The 20,053-nt window shown below is 37.0% G+C and overlaps 7 protein-coding genes across 10 annotated transcripts in view; 1 reads left to right on the top strand and 6 right to left on the bottom strand.

Annotated features, from left to right (window-relative positions):
• Positions 1–336: 336 nt before the first annotated feature.
• Positions 337–4,240, bottom strand: PolD1 (DNA polymerase delta). The gene is made up of 5 exons (XM_036358388.2): positions 4,027–4,240; positions 2,014–3,931; positions 1,486–1,939; positions 950–1,411; positions 337–885 (listed from the first exon to the last, which is right to left on the bottom strand). The coding sequence occupies exons 1-5, from the start codon at positions 4,116–4,118 to the stop codon at positions 515–517; spliced, it is 3,297 nt and encodes a 1,098-aa protein (XP_036214281.2). The 5' UTR covers positions 4,119–4,240; the 3' UTR covers positions 337–514.
• Positions 4,241–4,762: 522 nt separating this feature from the next.
• The window catches only part of brm (ATP-dependent helicase brm), a 25,070-nt gene continuing 9,779 nt past the window's right edge, over positions 4,763–20,053 (top strand). For 2 of the 4 annotated variants that reach the window (XM_036358367.2, XM_036358366.2), the window contains exons 1-2: positions 4,763–5,763; positions 5,826–5,908. In XM_036358367.2, coding sequence (XP_036214260.2) covers positions 5,094–5,763; positions 5,826–5,908 — 753 coding nt within the window. In that variant the 5' untranslated portion in view covers positions 4,763–5,093. Of the gene's footprint in view, positions 5,764–5,825; positions 5,909–13,047; positions 13,118–20,053 lie in introns of those variants that run through there. The other 2 variants (XM_070111250.1, XM_070111253.1) reach the window with 2 other exon arrangements.
• On the bottom strand, positions 5,910–8,905 carry LOC118680059 (uncharacterized). Its single transcript, XM_070111256.1, has 3 exons — positions 8,278–8,905; positions 6,327–6,430; positions 5,910–6,264 (listed from the first exon to the last, which is right to left on the bottom strand). Exons 1-3 carry the CDS (start codon positions 8,755–8,757, stop codon positions 5,994–5,996), a joined length of 855 nt encoding a protein of 284 aa, XP_069967357.1. The 5' UTR covers positions 8,758–8,905; the 3' UTR covers positions 5,910–5,993.
• On the bottom strand, positions 9,260–12,506 carry LOC106626023 (uncharacterized). The gene is made up of 3 exons (XM_070111254.1): positions 11,701–12,506; positions 11,513–11,616; positions 9,260–9,668 (listed from the first exon to the last, which is right to left on the bottom strand). The coding sequence occupies exons 1-3, from the start codon at positions 12,172–12,174 to the stop codon at positions 9,392–9,394; spliced, it is 855 nt and encodes a 284-aa protein (XP_069967355.1). The 5' UTR covers positions 12,175–12,506; the 3' UTR covers positions 9,260–9,391.
• LOC106625187 (uncharacterized) lies at positions 13,119–15,213 on the bottom strand. The gene is made up of 3 exons (XM_014245003.3): positions 14,515–15,213; positions 13,536–13,639; positions 13,119–13,473 (listed from the first exon to the last, which is right to left on the bottom strand). The coding sequence occupies exons 1-3, from the start codon at positions 15,211–15,213 to the stop codon at positions 13,203–13,205; spliced, it is 1,074 nt and encodes a 357-aa protein (XP_014100478.3). The 3' UTR covers positions 13,119–13,202.
• On the bottom strand, positions 15,042–18,180 carry LOC106625184 (uncharacterized). The gene is made up of 3 exons (XM_014245000.3): positions 17,556–18,180; positions 16,867–16,970; positions 15,042–16,797 (listed from the first exon to the last, which is right to left on the bottom strand). The coding sequence occupies exons 1-3, from the start codon at positions 18,033–18,035 to the stop codon at positions 16,530–16,532; spliced, it is 852 nt and encodes a 283-aa protein (XP_014100475.3). The 5' UTR covers positions 18,036–18,180; the 3' UTR covers positions 15,042–16,529.
• LOC106625889 (uncharacterized) overlaps positions 18,911–20,053 on the bottom strand; it is a 2,834-nt gene continuing 1,691 nt past the window's right edge. Inside the window, exon 3 of the mRNA XM_070111255.1 lies at positions 18,911–19,319. Within this exon, the coding sequence (XP_069967356.1) occupies positions 19,043–19,319 (277 nt within the window). The 3' untranslated portion in view covers positions 18,911–19,042. The remainder of the gene's footprint in view (positions 19,320–20,053) is intronic.

The following is a 20,053-nucleotide window of genomic DNA, read 5'->3' as shown; positions in this document are numbered from 1 at the left end:
ATTAAGCTTGCCCAGAAGGAAACGTTGGAGATGGTATAAAAATATATATATAAGATCAGCGTAAGGTCCAGGTCCGTCTTTCTGTATATTTGCGAACTAGTCCCTTAGCTTTTGACACATCAAACTGAAATTTTTCACTCGACCTTTTCTTTCCAAAAAGCTGCACGCTCAAATGTCAATACCGCCGATATTTTGAACGGTATTATAGTTTCGGTGCAACTGAAGTTTACGTTTTTTCTCGCTTTATTATGTGGTTGAGAGTATCAAAGATTAGATAAGGCGTTTTCTATGTAGCACAAACTTTAGAGACCCCATTATTCTCAAGAAAGAACGAAATTTTTCAAACAAGTTTAATTTATTGTATTCAGATAAACCAAATTTAGACACAGCATTTCAAGTTCTGTTAATTAGAGGTAAAACAAATAAAATATAAATACAGTTTTCTTTTTTCAACCGATTCACAATCGGGCGCAAAGCACTTATGAACTATTCATGCAATATAAACGGTAATTCGTCACCAATCGGGCGCACCGAAACGTTGTACCCGCTTCTCCTGTGTATCCAAGTCCATGCGTATCTTTTGACGCATGTAGAAAATCGGACAATCACGATTCGAACACAACACCTCTTCATGCAGCGAACCCTGACAACGTTGACACTCTGTCCACAAGCGATCGAAAGTTTGTTCCAGCGAGCGTTTTGCCACGATTTCGCGTTGATACAATTCGCTCATGCGTGGTTCACAATGCGGACATAACGCAGCCTTCTCATAACCATTCGGCATTAGTGCACGACAACCGAGGCAAGACGATTTCTTAGTCATAAAGCCAGCCAGACCACCAACCTTTGAGGTTGCCACCGAACGCGTACGTGTGTGTTCACCCTCTGTGTGCAGAAGCAGTTGTTGTTAAAGAATAGAAATCAAAGCTCATAATTTGTGGTAACTTACTAAGCAGTATAGACTCGGCGCGATCACCGAGCAATGGTTCGAATATGCGTAACAAAGGTTTCGATAATTGTTGTTCCAAATAGTAGTTAGCATCAATAGGCACACAATTCTCCAGCACATATAGTGGATCCTCAGCCTTCATGTAGGCGGGTGTATTCTTTGCCGCAGCGCAAATCACATAAGGCACACGATCGCCCAGTTTAGGCGCTGTGCCAGGATCACGTTTTTTCATCTTGTTCGCTAATTCTACATGCGCCTGTTTAGCAGCATAATCAGTCTTGGCCAATTCTTTAGTGATCACCAGCTGTGAGATGTCGACACGGTTGCAAAGCAAATCGGCTATGACACGTTTCGCATATTCTACGGCGCCATCGGGATTGCGTTCGATAAGCAACTTTTGTAAGCACGTGTTCATGAGATTCGCAACAAGCGGCGAGTTATCGCGGCGCACGGTTTCAATGCCTGAAAAGTGGAAAGCAATACAAGTTGAGTTAAAAGTTATAAAAAAATTAATAACAATACGCGCAAACACACACCTTTGCAATCCATTTTGTCATAAGTTTCGGGTCGCGTAAAATACAAACCAGCATAACGTTTCTTATTGATTAGCAAATAAGGGTAGTAAACCTTTTCGAATTCCAATTTAATGGGTCGCACAAACTTGGCGCTTACTATTTCGGCCGCTTCACGTCCCAGTTCCATTGCGCGCTCCAACGTTTTGACACCAAAGTTCACCATCACCGAATCTGTGTCACCGTAAATGACGACTGCATCATTTTCATAATTATTAGCGATTCTGTAATGTTTCTCCACCTCATTTTTTGTCAACTCAATCATTGTACGCCCGTAAGCGGTGACACTGCCCGATATTTCCAAACAAGGTAATTTGCCCACCTGCGCACCTGTGAAACCATACACTGAATTGGCGGATATTTTCAAAGCCAATTGTCGGCCATCGAGCACCTTACGCCGGAAGGGATCTTTTTCAACCTAAAAATAAAGTTAAATAATTATAAAAAAAAAAATAAAATAAAAAAAATGCAAAGCATATTTAAAGTATTTACCTTCAAATCATTTTTGGCACGCTTACGCGCAGCCAATAGCGATTGCAGAATTTCTGGTAGCAATCCGTTACGCACTTCTGAGCGTACAAATGTGTTGTTGGCTGGCGTACGTTCCACTTGGGAATCCGTTAGACCGAGTCGCTCTTTCATACCCGGCTGCACTAGCGTCGTATAGCAGAGATTATGTGCAATCATAATACTAGGATATAGAGAAGCAAAATCGAGTGTCGCTATGGGATCGGCATAGTAGCCGCGTTTCGGTTCTATAACTGTAGCGCCCTCATATTGATCCTCGGACGCCTTCGACTGGTAGGCGGGCATTATAAACCCCTTGGTACGTGCTGCACGCAACAATTGACTTAGCACTTTAATCTGTTGACCACGTGTTAATAACGATTCCAACGGCACACCAGTGACCCTCGCCATTTCCATGTAATTGACAATAGACATAAGTTTGTCCAGCAAACGCAAAGGTAAGTAGGCATCCTTAAGACAATACATAGCCAGACGACGACGTGTTTGTTCATCGCCATTTTGTAGATCTGTGATTATGCTGTGATGCACATCTTCTTTTTGCTCTTGTAAAAAGTGATAGCTAACCGCATTTAGTGTATACGAGCGCAGCTTATAGTCACGCAACAGTACAAAGAGCAAATCGAAGGGAACACGTCCTTCAAAGTTTACATACTTGTTCTCTCGTCTACCCATTTGCTTTGATTGCAACATTTGTTCTTTAATAACTGAACGTATATTTCGTATGCGTCCGAGATATTCGAAATTCTTCACCTTCAAGTGTGCAGCACGGTTAAGCAGGTAGGGTATATCAAAATTATTTATATTATAGCCGGTTAAAATATCCGGATCCACTTCGCGCACAAAATTCGACCAGGCATCTAAAAGTTCCGTCTCTTTGGGGAAACAACGTACCGCGGAGCCAACAATTGGTGCGCAATTATTTAAAGTAAACACGTTTCTGATGAAAGGTTCGGGATCGCCTTGTCGTATAACCATGTTGGCGATCTGTATGACCGGATCCATTTTAGCTTCAGGAAAAATACCTTTGCGTCCGGCACACTCAATATCGAATGATAGTATGCGGAAAGGCGCTACTTTAGACCACTCTCCTTCGGGTTCATGTGATATAAATTTGTCATAGGCTACATCTACTTCGATTTGACAACGCGATTCTGGTAGCGGTTTAGTATTTTTATTGCGTATACGCCATGTACCTGCTGGCAATTCAATCCAATTACAACCCACTACATGTGTGTCAACCATGAAACGGATATCGAAGTCAATATTGCTTTCGAATGCACGACAGTCTTGAAAATCGAAATCCGACAGTATTATTTGATTGGAAAGTAATCGCACCGCTGCTGCAACCAATTTAGGCATTGTTACTGTTATTTTTATATAGCGTTGTTTATCATCGCCTTGATAACCGTAAATATTAAGGCGCTCCACGAGTTGAACCTCTAACACAGCTTCTTGTACGTTATTCTTGTTGCTACGCATATCTGCTAATACCTTTTTGTCCAAAGCTTCGCGTAAGGCATTGCAATGATTGCGTTCGAAGCTACGTGGCGCTGCTATATAGAAATAAGGGCAGAAACCATGTACGTGACAGCAAACCGAATTGCCCTCCATTGTAATACCAAACATGCGTATTATTGGTACCGGTCCAATCTGTGCACCTGGCATTCCTGGCATTGGTTCGCCCAAGTAGTTCTCTATATCTATTTGTTGAAATGTCAATTCGTCAGTGGAAGGATCTAAATTTGGTGGATCAACTCTGGACCATTTAACTGAGGTTTGTTGGTTCTCCGGACCTTCTCCCAGTAGAGCATCCTTATCATCACCTCCTTCCCCTGCCATATCAAAATCCATTCCATCAAAATCATCATCATCTTCATCGTTCCTTTGTAAGAATATTATGAAAACAAGTAGATATGTACATAAATTTTGCATAAACACTTCATCGGTATATAATCTTAATTTTCGCCTTTAACAAACCATTTCTTTTGTTGCTTCCCTGCGGCCGCGTATCCATTTTTGTTTGCATTACCGTTTAGCGGAAACTTTCTTTTGCTTGAAAATCCGCTCATTTTACTAAAATATTGGTTAAACTTCGCTCAGATGCAAATTTTTCTGGCAAATACTGACTTCATCAATCTTTTAAATGTGTTTTATAGGATTTCGCGCCTTGCTTCGTAGGGATTGTTGATATTATATCGATATGTTGTTTATTTGCAATAAAAGCTATATTTATAAATCGATTAATTTATATAAACTGTAGTTATCATTTTTCGATATTTTTTTATATTTTATATCAAGGAACGACAATTTTTTTAAATTTCGCAGTTTTGTTAACGAACTACTATATGAGGGATGCCAAATTGTGCAGCACAGACAGCTTCAGTTAAAGTGTTGGCAGGTAAAGACTAGTTGCGATATAAATAATAAGTTGAAAGCTCGGATATTGAGTAATGAAGCGTTAAGTTGTTGGAATTATATATAGAGATAAGTGTATAGCTATTAAATTGGTATTTTTATTTAATAATCCTGTGATCGAACTCAAGACTGAGTTAGACGATTTTTTGAGAAATCCGTTGCATAATTTTAAAGTTATAAACTTTCGATATATGAAAAAACATAAATTTTTAATAAACGATAACGATAGCTTTCGATATCATCGGCACATATTTGACAGCCGGTATGCAGTATCACCAACATAAATTTGACGTTTATATATACTTCATGGCAGCCATTGAATTTTTTCGTCGCGTCGTCTTTGCAAAACAAAAATTGTGTGTGTGCTCTAAAAAATTGCAAAACTTACTCATTTAAAGTGAAAAAAAATGTTCGAACGCAAACTGTGAATCCATCATCGCGTAAATGTGTTAATAAGTGTGTGAAATTTGTGTTATTCGCAGCAAAAAAGACATTTGAAAAGTAGATTCACATAACAAATTTTGCCTTTGTGTACTTATACATATTGCCTAATTCCCCATACTATTTCACTGGAAGGCTCATAATTTGCGGTTTTCTGTGTCCCAATTTTTTAAATTTGTAGGGTGAATATGGCTTCACCCTCACCCGCTAATAGTCCAATGCCTCCTCCTCAGGTGCCGCCAGCACAAAGCCCCTCGCCATCGCCGCACAGTCCTTATCCACATCAACAAATGCCGCAAGGACCGCCAGTACAACAAGGGCCTTCTGGTGCAGTCCCGGCAGGTCCACCACATGGACCGCCACAACAGCAACATATGCAAGGACCGCCACCGCATAGTCAACACGGTCCAATACCACCCGGCGGTCATCACGGCCCACCGCCACCTCCTGGTCATCCTGGTGGCCCTTATACGCATCCTATGCAGCATGCACCACCACACGGTTCTCCGCATGGACCACCACAACATCAACAACACGGTGCAATGCCGCCTGGGCAACATGGTGTAGGTCAACATGGTCCACCACCACCACATGGGCAAGGTCCTCCAGGTCAGCATGGCCCACCTCCTCCAGGTAGTGGTGGTGCACCGGGTAGTGGTCCGCCAATGTCACATGCCCCACCACCACATGGCGTACCACCACCACACGGACCGCCAGGACCACAACAACAACCGGGTGTACAAGGAGCGCCACCACCGCATATGAATGGACCACCAGGCCAAGGACCACCTGGCCCACCAGGTCCACCAGGACCGCCACCACAAGGGCATCACATGCCACCGCATCATCAAGGCATGGGTGTGTAGTTGCATAAATATTAAATTTTTTCGTCCATTTAATTCTATAAATATGTTTTACAGGTCCACATATGGGAATGCAAATGCCGCCACAAGGTCCCAATATGCCGCCAATGGGTTATCAAACACACGGAATGCCGCCAAATGTAAGATTTTTTAAAATAATTTTATTTGTTAACCATTCCATACAAAAACTTCGCAAAAATTAGAACATGATTAATAACAAAGTAATTATTTAAATGTGAAGTCAGTCAGTGCATCAGCCTCTTCAATTAAACCGACCATGATTTTTACTAACTCTGGCGTGGCTGCGGCTGTTAAATCGGGTTTCATAATATTAAATTCACCACCTTTGCTATGATATAGCACACCACCGGCTTCACGTAATATCACTGCGCCACCAGCTATATCCCATGGCTGTAAATCTTCAACGTGGTAGCAATCAAAGCAGCCGCTTGCAAGGTAGCAGAGTGTCAATGCGGCGCTGCCCATGCAACGTGTGCTGTAAAAGTGAACGATTTTTTGTGAACTACTTTATAAATATATAAATTATTATATGTATACCCCGTGCTAACAGCCGCGAGTTTAGAAAGGCGCTTCACATACTTATCACGCACTGATGCTGCGTGAATAATTGAAACTTCGTAAGCTAAAACTGCATCGTTCATCTGAAATGGATATATAGTGAAAGAACGAAAAATAATATAAATATTTAAAAATGTTTGAATTTTCTCTATTCTAAAGTATACTAAGTGGCATGCTAAATTAATAGTTTTTATTTCGTGAAAAGCTATTTACTTGTATACCCTTGTAATTAAATTGTTGGCTTAAACGGAGAGAAAGACCGTAAAGATTGTTATTATAATCATAAAACGAAACCGCATACTAATATACATACATATGTCGCCACAGAACAAATATATGGTGCACATTGCAATTTGCATATTAACGCATAATGTCAATATTTGCGCTTAATTACACTTTGTAGTAGTTCGCCTGATATAACAATCGCTGGTTGTAGTCCGATAAGCAGCGTAACCTGACGACCTTTGCTAACACTCGCATCAGACCACCTGCCCATAATAATCTTGATCGAGAAACTCTCCGATTTTATTTCTGTGGACAACTGCACCTACGTTAACTTTAACAAAGCTAGCTGACTTGGCTTCACAGAATTCACTAAGAATTCACCGCACTGACCATATCTACGGACGTACGAGTATTCGCATTCGTTGGCGTACGTCAATTCCGCAAGGTGATCGCTGCTGCTACTGGTCGCTGATTCTTGCTGGTAGAATGCACGACCAAATTTCCCGCCTAAGCAGACAAAATGGGTGGAGCATCTGAAATCATGTAAACTCTCCGTAGGAGTGAGCAAGCTTTGGACTACTGTCAAATCCCTGTCTAACCCGACTAGCCAAGACGATGCCTAGATAGCTCGTGAGAGGATTGTCCTCATAGCGTAGGACTTGTCAAAAACTTTTGACACAGTCCATAAAACGCTGCGTGAGGATAACCAACGCTCCCTTTAGGACTGAAGAGGTCCTATTATTTCGGATTCGGATCGGTATTATTTCGAGGTGAACAATTTAAATTAAAGAGCTCTAAACAGGGGGTTCCGCAAGGTGGTGTTCTCTGTCCGCTACTCTTTAATCACTATATTTCGAAACTCTCACAACCACCAAACGGAGGTCCTATTACAATGGAATTGATGCCATCTGCTTAAAAGTGAACGCCTATCTCCTAGAACTTTCTCGCTTCTTCACTGCAAGGAGCCTAAATCTCTCTCCTGCCAATTTCACGGCCTACCCCCTATTTACAAACTGGATCCCAAAATTTTCGTCGATGATGTCAAAATTCCCCGCATGCCACTAACCACCTCTTTGCATGTCCAATTGACTCACTTAACATTTAACTTATTGCCTTAACCCAAAACAGGGTCTGTTTAGTCGCTACAACAACAATAACAACAATGATACTTGGTTTTTTATACTCCAATACCCTGAACAGGGTATATTAAGTTTGCAACGAAGTTTGTAACATCCAGAAGGAAACCTCGGAAACCCTATGGAAAATATATACAAATGATTAGCATTACGAGCTGGGTTAATCTAGCCATGCTCGTCGGTCTGTCACACGTCCTTTGCTCCCCAAAAAGCTGCTCATTTGCCGGATCCGCCAATATCGGACCACTACATTTAGCATATAAGTAGTTGCCGTACAAACTGATCGATCAAAATCAAGTCCTTGTTCGGACAACTTTTATTTGACGAGATATCTTCCAAGTCAAGATAAAGATATTTTTTTTATTGCCCTCTTATGCTATAAGAAAAGCAACTGCGTTTATTACTTTCCAATACGCGTTATCTATACCTCTTAAGAGATAACAAATAACTTACGATACTGTGCACTTTTTGAGTACAAACTAATTTTCTTTTGGTTTACTTCGTATATCCGCACAAATATATGTTTGTCAACATGTAGTAGTTTGAATATTTAATTAAATAGTACTCACTTCGGTACATTTTCTCACATGAATACGTTTGCCATTCAAATAAGCACCATGACCCTTCCATGCCGAATACATTTCATTTGCAATAGGATTATAAACAATACCCACTACCAATTCTCGATTAATGGCCAAACCCACCGATATACACCAATGTGGTATGCGGTGTATGAAATTGGTGGTGCCATCTATGGGATCAATGATCCATGTGGGTGCATTTGTTAATACCGGCTCACTATTGTTTTCCGCTGTGCCCTCCTCACCGATAAATTTCGTTTCGGGGAATGCTTTCTGTAATCCAGCGATGAGTAGATCCTCTACCTTCTTATCATATACGGTTACCACATCATAAAATGCCGATTTTGTTTTGAAATTAGCATCCGCTTGTTCATAACCTTCACAAGCGACCGGCCCACATTTCATGACCAATTCCAAAGCGACATTATAGTAGTTACGTATTGTTTCTGATTCGACGCTGTCAGACATATTTATTTTGTATAAATAATAATATAAAAAGTGTTACGAACTGATTTTTCTTTGCTTTTTAAATATAATAAATTTCGCTAAAACGACTTTTTCGAGTGATGTGTCGCCTACAACTGACTACTTAGCATTCACTTAGCAAAGTTGTACTGCATTGCGTAGACTCTCCAAGCGCAGAAGCGCAATTCGAAGAGCAGCGTTCGGGAAAATGTATTAGTATGAGAGCGTTCTTTCCTCAAATACAATACAAATTACAAAAATAACAAATATATAAATAATTAATAAAAACGGGAATCGCTACTCAACTGCTTACTTGAATTTACAACTCTCAGTGATTTGTTTGTTTTGCTTGCCATCCGCATGACAGCACGCCACTCTTCCCCTCCAATAGCTGTTTGATGTCATATCGAAGATTTTCGAATTTCGAATATTTACACTTTTTTTCGTTTAGAAGTTTTAATTGTACTAATTTTTAAAAACAAAAATTAAAGTAAAAAATGTAAAATTTGTTTGAAAAAAATTTATTTAATTATATAAAGAAATAATATATGAATAAAAATTACAATATTGAAGTACATAACAATTAGAATTTCTGTAAAACTGCTGTTTCTTCGCATTTACAATGTTCAACTAAACTTTATAGCTCCTCGCCGCCAACAGTTTTCACTTGATCGGCTTTCCTTATGATCTCCTCCATTTCTTTGCGCAACGGCTCAGTGCCAGCGCATATTAAATCTGGTTTCATAATTTCAAATGGTCCACCATAGGGATGTGTGACCACGCCACCGGCTTCGCGTATGAGCAAATAACCGGCAGCACAATCCCATGGGTACATGTCTTCGATATGAAAAGCATCCAAGTTTCCGGCAGCTACCATGCATAAGGAATCCACGACACACGAATACGCGAGTAATCTGAAAGTGGCAGAAAAATAATTTCGAGTGTGAAGAATAATTGAATGCAGAGAGTTAAAGAGCGCAAGCACATTTGCGTGTGTGCTCTCAAAGAGTGTGATTTGATTTTGTACATTATTTATTTATTTTCTTGATTTGTTTATTCTTGCAATTTTTGTAATGTTTCTAGGAATTTGTTTATATTGTATTTCTTGACATGCTCTCAGCAGCTCCCGCGTAGATCGCGTTCAGGGGGCTATACTTGTAGATGTTTAAATTATCCCACCACCTATTTTTAATTTATATCTTAACACTTTTTCATGGTCTAAATAAAAAACTGTAACTATTGGATAAAAATAATAGTAATATAATATAAACGTTTTATTATCGGTACCAAAAATAGGGGAAATATGTCCATATTTTTGTTTGGTCTTCATATAAACACCTCGTTCCTGACTTAGTAGAAATTATTAATTAAACAAATATAAAAGAAAATTAAATATAATATTATTCATATCAAAAAAAAAAAAATAATAATAAAATAAGTAATAATAAATATAATAACAGACTGAAGTATGATATAAAATATATAAAAAAATTAGTAATTGTAAGTGAAAAATTAATTAATTTACTTAAAAAAAAAATTTAACTAAAATGAAAGTAATTGAAAACTGTGCTGTATGAGAAGTAGGCGTGGCTGTGATCCCTACTTTTTCGGTAGGGGTTCTTAACGGAAAGCGTTAAGCCCTAAGTGTGGTGGTTTAGCAGACATGTACTATAAACCATATTTTTTTATTTTTCTGTATAAAAGATATAAATTAAGCAATATTAAAATAGGATTATCTTTGCTTACATACTTGATTGCTATTTGCTGTTATAAAAAGTAGTAGATACTTTTCTTAAATTGTATAAATATGCATAAGATCCCTATCAGCATTAATCTTATTTGCACAAATGACTTGCATGCGAAGAGAATATATATGTAAATGGTAAATGTTGCATTAAGCTTTTATCAGATCTCAATTTATGGACATATGTATATGTATGCATGTGTCGGGTGCTATAAGTACTATACAATTATATACTATAGTGGTCCGATCTGAACATTTTGTTTGGAAATTGTAGCGTTACCTTGGGAAATAATCCATGCCAAACTTCGTGCAGATATCTTGTCAAATAAAAAGGTTTTCCATTCCATATGGAAGCTATATGCTATAGTGTTCCGACATCCGCGGTTCCGGCAAATGAACAAAATTTCAGATCGATATCTCAAAAATTAGATGACTATTTGCGTATGCCACGGTATACGTACAGACAGACGGACATGCTAAAATCGTCACGCTGATCATTTATAGTGTATCCGACGTTTCCCTCTGGGTGTTACAAACTTCGTGACCAATTTAATATACCCTGTTCAGGGAATAAAAATATACTTTTGACTAACTTTTTCTGAATTCAACGGAGCCTGGCGTGTAGTTGTAATATTGTGTATAGGTTTTCCGCAGGAGACTTTAGTTTTGGCATTCAGTTTTTACGATTTTGTTGGTAGACAATTTTGCATGGTAATCTGTCAAAAGATGCTGAATTATATGTGTCTATTTGGACAGTTGGCATAGCTCAAGCATGTGCTATACCTATACAGAACCTTCCCGTATTTGAATAATGAATGCATTTTTGTTAAGATCTCTTTTCAAGAAAAATGCTGACTGTTCTGAATAAATATTTAATGAAGACTTTGCGACCTGCGACAAACACAACTAAATGCTCCTATTCTCAAGTAAAAAGTAATTATAAATAATATTACTCCTGACTTATATCATGTGTGCTATGTAAATTTACTACCAATGTCTAATTGTATCGCTTACCTTCTAGCTTGCGCGCCTATATGATATATACGTTTTATATGCTTGTTACGTATTTTATGCGCATGCAACAATGACACCTCGTACGCCACATTCGCTTCGCTCATCTGTGAAATTTATGAAAATTTATTACATACATACTCGTACACACTAAATGCTTGATATTAATTACGCCATTTCAAGTGACTTACTTTAGCAATATTGCTCACATGTATGGGCTTCCCATTGCAAAAGGCGCCGCCACCTAGTTTTGTTGTGTACATTTTCTGCTGCACCGGATTGTTGATGATGCCCAAAACGATTTGCTTATTTACCGCCAAACCGATTGAGATGCACACATGCGGTATCTGTTTGATAAAGTTCGATGTGCCATCGATGGGATCAATGATCCAAGTCGGTGCGTCCGTTAGCGCTTTTGTCACATGATTATTTTTCGCTGTATCCTTTTCGCCGATAAACTTGTGCTCCGGATAGCTTGCTAATACTTGTTCGATAAGAAATTCTTCAATTTTATTATCATAATCGGTGACCACATCGTAAAATGCCGTCTTGATGCTGACCTGCTTGCCGGCCTCCGCGTAACCTTCGAGCAGTATTTCGCCAGCACGCTGCGCAAGCGGATACATAAAGTCGAACCATTCGTTGATCAGCTGTGGACTGGCCATATTGTTTGCTTGTGCTTTGCGGGGGTTTTTTGAGTAATATTTTTTCGTTAAATTGAAATTGATTTTAATTTCTTGAAAGTGTCGCGCTTTATCTTAGTGTCTCGCTTTGTATGTATGTTTTTAAGCACTTTATTCACCCTTCTCTATATATATATATGAAATTTTTCTACACAACGCTATCTATGTTGCCGCAAAAAATAACGTTTACAAGCTTCAGCAAAGTTCAGCACTCAACTGATTGTTGTGTCTATCAAATGCGCGTTGTTGTCTGTGCAAAACATGCTTTTGCAGCTGATGCCACTCGTACTACCTCTACTGATTCATAACGATTGTTGTATCTCCTGTATTTATTTCTACTTTCTATTCTGGGTTTGCTCTGTTCATTGTTTGTTTTTGTTTTTTCTTCAATTTTAATTACAATTTGCTTGTAAATAAAAATTCTCACCGTTCGTGAGTATCGGATGTAGCTCTGGGGTTGCCATTGTCCCATCGCATTTATTAAAATAAAGAGCTTAAATTATTGAGCTATGGTGTTGATAAATGAAATTTAGAATCGCGTTCGAAGTATTGATGATATTATCTAATAAGTGGGTGCATTTAACAGTATTTGAGAATTGACGCTTTTAGTTTGCTCTCAATATCTGTTAGCTAAAATAAGTAACTAACACACCCTCCTAAAATAACTTAAAGTTGAACAATTTAATGTTAGATTCGCTTGGAGCTTTAAGCTTTCATAACTTTGCTTATATTAGCTCAAAACATTTCGCTTTAAAAAACCTTTTCATTTGAGTTTTCATTATAAAACAATTAACTAAAATTCTTCTAGATTTTTTACTTACAAAGTTTTAATTACTATATATATGTAATGCACGTTTTTCGGTTGGTTTAGCCCGGTTCCAATATGCCACCAATGGGTTATCAAACACACGGAATGCCGCCAAATGTAAGATTTTTTAAAATAATTTTATTTGTTAACTACTCCATACAAAAACTTCGCAAAAATTAGAATATGATTAATAACAAAGTAATTATTTAAATGTGAAGTCAGTCAGTGCATCAGCCTCTTCAATTAAACCGACCATGATTTTTACTAACTCTGGCGTGGCTGCGGCTGTTAAATCGGGTTTCATAATATTAAATTCACCACCTTTGCTATGATATAGCACACCACCGGCTTCACGTAATATCACTGCGCCACCAGCTATATCCCATGGCTGTAAATCCTCAACATGGTAGCAATCAAAGCAGCCGCTTGCAAGGTAGCAGAGTGTCAATGCGGCGCTGCCCATGCAACGTGTGCTGTAAAAGTGAACGATTTTTTGTGAACTACTTTATAAATATATAAATTATTATATGTATACCCCGTGCTAACAGCCGCGAGTTTAGAAAGGCGCTTCACATACTTATCACGCAGTGATGCTTCGCAAATAATGCAAACTTCGTAAGCTAAAACTGCATCGTTCATCTGAAATGGACATATAGTGAAAGAAAAAATAATAATATAAATATTTAAAAATGTTTGAATTTTCTCTATTCTAAAGTATACTAAGTGGCATGCTAAATTAATAGATTTTATTTCGTGAAAAGCTATTTACTTGTATACCCTTGTAATTAAATTGTTGGCTTAAACGGAGAGAAAGACCGTAAAGATTGTTATTATAATGATGAAACGAAACCGCATACTAATACCTATACATACATATGTCGCCACAGAACAAATATATGGTGCACATTGCAATTTGCATATAACGCATAATGTCAATATTTGCGCTTAATTACACTTTGTAGAAGTTCGCCTGATCTAACAATCGCTGGTTGTAGTCCGATTAACAGCATAATCTGCCCATAATAATCTTCATCGAGAAACTCTCCGATTTTATTTCTGTGGACAACTGCACCTTAGTTAACTTTAACAAAGCTAGCTGACTTGGCTTCACAGAATTCACTAAGAATTCACCGCACTGACCATTTCTACGGACGTACGAATATTCGCATTCGTTGGCGTACGTCAATTCCGCAAGGTGATCGCTGCTGCTACTGGTCGCTGCTTTCTTGCTGGTAGAATGTACGACCAAATTTCCCGCCTGAAGCAGCAGTTTTGGCAAATGAGCGCGACTACTTACACCATGTAGATATCTGTGATAAGGGATTTCAATTTAGAGATTCAACAACTGGTAGATCAGCATAATCAGACGAATGGGTGGATCATCTGAAATCAAGTAAACTCTCTTTGCACTTTTTGAGTAAGAACTAATTTTCTTTTGGTCTACTTCAAATATCCACCCAAATATATGTTTGTCAACATGTAGTAGTTTGAATATTTAATTAAATAATACTTACTTCGGTACATTTTCTCACATGAATACGTTTACCATTCAAATAAGCACCATGACCCTTCCATGCCGAATACATTTCATTTGCAATAGGATTATAAACAATACCCACTACCAATTCTCGATTAATGGCCAAACCCACCGATATACACCAATGTGGTATGCGGTGTATGAAATTGGTGGTGCCATCTATGGGATCAATAATCCATGTGGGAGCATCTGTCAACTCGGGAACTTTGCCGCTCTCCGATACACTCTCCTCGCCGATAAATTTTGATTCTGGAAAAGCTGTTTGCAAACCCTCGAACAGTATATCCTCTACTTGTTTATCATATACAGTTGCTAAATCGTAAGCTGCTGTTTTTTGTTTAAAATCTACATCAGCAACGCTATAACCTTCACGTAGTAGTGGACCACATTTCATAACCAATTCTAATGCAACATTATAGTAATTACGTATTTTAGTATCATCACTCTTATTTGCCATTTTTTTTCTTTTATGTAAAGTAATGTTTGAAGGACAATAACGTCGTAGTATTGTTGGCGTTGGTGACGTGCTTCTTCTTCTTATTAGACTATACTCGTCTGGCTTGTAATTCGCGACACCTCGTATTGTTGCTACTACACCTGCTGTGCACTTATTAAGTAAGAACTTATTAAACTGATGTATCGCCAACAACTGATAACTTAGCGTAAGCATTTTCATATAAATTGTGCTGCTTTGTTGCAAAATGTAAGATGAGCGTACTAGAAGAGCGCGAGAACGACGAAAAAATGATAAAAAAGCTGTGCGGCACATAAAACACCGACGAAAAGTAACTCTTTCGGTTAGAATACTATTTGTTCATGGAGTGATACCGATTTTTGTGTTGTTATTTTGTTTTTATAAGTGTGTGAGAATGAGTTTTATCGCGCTCTCTTTAAGTGACTTTGCATGAAAATAAAAATTTACAGATTTTTTTCTTTTTTGTGTACGTCCATAACAAAGCATTTAGGTATTATGTTGTTTTTGTGTATTGTTTATTTTTATTTATTTTCTAAATTTATACCGTCAAAAGCTGTATGTTGAATAAATAAAGTCATAGGCACTTAAAACCAAATAAAAATTTAAGCAAATAATGACATATGCAAAATCAAGAAGCAATAAACGTTAACTTCGGTTGCACCGAAGCTATAATACCCTTCACAAATAGAAATGTTTTCAAGTACTTAATTTTGAGCGTTCAGTTTGTATGGTAGTTATATGCTGTAGTGGTCCGATCTGAATAATTTGTACTATTGCCTTGGACAATAATGCTATAGTGGCCCGATATCGGTGGACCCGACAGCTGTACAGCTTCTTGAAAAGAAAAGGACGATTGCAAAATTTCAGTTTGATATCTCAAAAGCTGAGGAACTAGTTTGCGTATATGTAAACAGATGGACTGCTAAGCTTATTTCATACTTTGTAGCATGCTTAATATACCTTGTTCAGGTTATAAAAATATAATTACTTGTGCATTGTCTCAGCGCGCTCATCGTCTTTTTATCTGAGTTTATTTGCCATAAATGTGAATTAGATGGGCAGCTTGCTGAAGCAGAATGAGGATATGCAATAAAACTATAAACTACTTGCATATATAATAAGTAGATCGAACATACATACATATGTACATCGCTCATGTATTACGCTTTGTCTTCCAGAAAATCGTTTTCCATTGTTAATTGAAAAAATGTGGGTTATACTTACATACATACATATATGCGCATATATAAACATACATACAATGAAACTTGAGCACTTTTTATAAATATTACAACACAAATTTTTATGCATGTATGTATGTATTTAATACGAAATTTAAAATACTTGCATTGTAAACAAATTTATATTTTTTAGCATTTATTCATATATTACAACTTTCAATATCGATTTTCTATATTACATATTTTCCTATATACATATAACCTCTAACCTTTAACACCTATTATTGTTTTTTTTTGCTATTAAATCAAAATATTTAGTGCATTCACTCGAAATTCTCAAAAACTAAATTCTGTCAACTGATCAGCTTTATTGATCAGACCAATCACATCTTGCGCCAGTTCAGGTGTCGCTGCGGCGATGCAATCCGGTTTCAAAATCGAAAATTCACCACCTTTTGAGTGACACACTACGCCACCTGCTTCGCGTATTATTAACGCGCCGCCTGCTACGTCCCAAGGTTGTAGATCTTCTACAGCGAAGCAATCAATGCTGCCGCGCGCCACATAGCAGAGCGATATAGCAGCGCTACCAATGCCACGGCAACTAAATTTGCAGGAAAGGATTAAAAGTCTTTCATGTAAATAATTATATACTATACAAGTATTCCCTTACCCAATGGCATTGGATGCCAGTGTACATAAGCGTTTCATGTGCTTATCACGTATAGCTGGTCTTTGTATGAGTGACAACTCCGTGCCAATAATGCCAGTTTTCATCTGTGAATGATAGAAATTATTGAAGGAATAATAATTAATAAATTCAATTAAAAGTTAATTATTGCTTAATTTTTGTTATTAAAAAATTTAAAAAAAAATACTAAAAATAAAAAACTTAAAATTAGATGAACTTTTTTTATTTGTAAATTTTTTAATTTTTTTTTTTTAATTTTGGTAAGCCTATAAAAAAAAAAGGAACTAATTATTAAAAGGAGAACATATAAAAAGTTAAAGAGGAAGACAAAAAATAGTATTCCAAATTAAAGTAGTATAAAATAATAAAAATTAAATTACAATAAAAAAATATTTTTAAAATAAACGGAAAAATCTAAAAATATAAAAGGGAGATAATAAAAATTATTAAAAAAATATATAGATAAAAAGTTTTCTATACAAGAACTTGATTCTGATCGTTCAGTTTGCTTGGCAGCTATACGCTATAGTGGTTGCGTGCAATCTATTCTTTATCTATTGTCGTCAAAACTTGTTGATATCAAGTTGTTTACACTCTATATATAATTATCTAATCTTAAAACTGCGAATCTCTCGTAAAACACGTTCATCAGTAGTTTTTGTATCACTCACTTTCGTACACTTGCTCACGCTAATGGGTTTGCCATTGAGATAGGCACCATGTCCTTTATATGCTGAGTACATCTCATTCGCCACTGGAATATACACTATACCCACGACCAATTCTCGATTAATGGCCAAACCCACCGATATACACCAATTTGGAAAGCGGCGTATAAAATTGGTGGTGCCATCTATGGGATCAATGATCCATGTGGGTGCATTTGTTAATACCGGCTCACTATTGTTTTCCGCTGTGCCCTCTTCACCGATAAATTTCGTTTCGGGGAATGCTTTCTGTAATCCAGCGATGAGTAGATCCTCTACCTTCTTATCATATACAGTTACCACATCATAGAATGCCGATTTTGTTTTGTAATTAGCATCCGCTTGTTCATAACCTTCACAAGCGACCGGCCCACATTTCATGACCAATTCCAAAGCAACATTATAGTAGTTACGTATTGTTTCTGATTCGACGCTGTCAGACATATTTATTTTGTATAAATAATAATATAAAAAGTGTTACGAACTGATTTTTCTTTGCTTTTTAAATATAATAAATTTCGCTAAAACGACTTTTTCGAGTGATGTGTCGCCTACAACTGACTACTTAGCATTCACTTAGCAAAGTTGTACTGCATTGCGTAGACTCTCCAAGCGCAGAAGCGCAATTCGAAGAGCAGCGTTCGGGAAAATGTATTAGTATGAGAGCGTTCTTTCCTCGAATACAATACAAATTACAAAAATAACAAATATATAAATAATTAATAAAAAAAGGGAATCGCTACTCAACTGCTTACTTGAATTTACAACTCTCAGTGATTTGTTTGTTTTGCTTGCCATCTGCATGACAGCACCCCCTTTAATAGCTGATTAATGTCATATCGAAGATTTTCGAATTTCGGATATTTACACTTTTTTATACCCTGAACAGGGTATATTAAGTTTGCCAAAAGAGTTTGTAACACCCAGAAGGAAACGTCGGAGACCCTATAAAATATATATATAAATGCTCAGCATGATGAGCTGAGTTGATTTAGCCATGTCCGTCTGTCTGGCTGTCCGTCTGTCTGTATATATACAAACTAGTCCCTCAGTTTTTAAGCTATCGATCTGAAATTTTGCACGCGTCCTTTTCTCACCAAGAAGCTGCTAATTTGTCGGAACGACCGATATCGGACCACTATAGCATATAGCTGCCATACAAATTGAACGTTCGGAATCAAGTTCAAGTAAGGGGCCTTTGTATTTGTGAAGGGTATTATAGCTTCGGTGCAACAGAAGTTAACGTTTTTTCTTGTTTCGTTTAGAAGTTTTAATTGTACTAATTTTTAAAAACAAAAATTAAAGTAAAAAATGTAAAATTTGTTTGAAAAAAATTTATTTAATTATATAAAGAAATAATATTTGAAAAAAAAATACAATATTGAAGTACATAACAATTATAATTTCTGTAAAACTGCTGTTTCTTCCCATTTACAATGTTCAACTAAACTTTATAGCTCCTCGCCGCCAACAGTTTTCACTTGATCGGCTTTCCTTATGATCTCCTCCATTTCTTTGCGCAAGGGCTCGGTGCCAGCGCATATTAAATCTGGTTTCATAATTTCAAATGGTCCACCATAGGGATGTGTTACCACGCCACCGGCTTCGCGTATGAGCAAATAACCGGCAGCACAATCCCATGGGTACATGTCTTCGATATGAAAAGCATCCAAGTTTCCGGCAGCTACCATGCATAAGGAATCCACGACACACGAATAGGCGAGTAATCTGAAAGTGGCAGAAAAATAATTTCGAGTGTGAAGAATAATTGAATGCAGAGAGTTAAAGAGCGCAAGCACATTTGTGTGTGTGCTCTCAAAGAGTGTGATTTGATTTTGTACATTATTTATTTATTTTCTTGATTTGTTTATTCTTGCAATTTTTGTAATGTTTCTAGGAATTTGTTTATATTGTATTTCTTGACATGCTCTCAGCAGCTCCCGCGTAGATCGCGTTCAGGGGGCTATACTTGTAGATGTTTAAATTATCCCACCACCTATTTTTAATTTATATCTTAACACTTTTTCATGGTCTAAATAAAAAACTGTAACTATTGGATAAAAATAATAGTAATATAAATTATAATCGGTACCAAAAATAGGGAAATATGTCCATATATTTTTGTTTGGTCTTCATAGGTATAACCATCTCGTTCCTGACTTACTAGAAAATATTAATTGAACAAATATAAAACAAAACTAAATCATATTCATATCAAAAAAAAAAATAATAATAATAAAATAAGTAATAATAAATATAATAACTAAAGTGTGACTGAAGTATGATATAAAATATATAAAAAATTAGTAATTGTAAGTGAATAATTAATTAATTCAATTTAAAAAAAAAAATTTAACTAAAATGAAAGTAATTGAAAACTGTGCTGTATGAGAAGTAGGCGTGGCTGTGATCCCTACTTTTTCGGTAGGGGTTCTTAACGGAAAGCGTTAAGCCCTAAGTGT

This window comes from Bactrocera oleae, chromosome 6 (genome assembly GCF_042242935.1).
Source record: "Bactrocera oleae isolate idBacOlea1 chromosome 6, idBacOlea1, whole genome shotgun sequence".
Lineage (NCBI taxonomy): Eukaryota > Metazoa > Arthropoda > Insecta > Diptera > Tephritidae > Bactrocera > Bactrocera oleae.
Note: the sequence above shows the minus strand (reverse complement) of the source record. Positions and strands in the feature narration are given on the sequence as shown.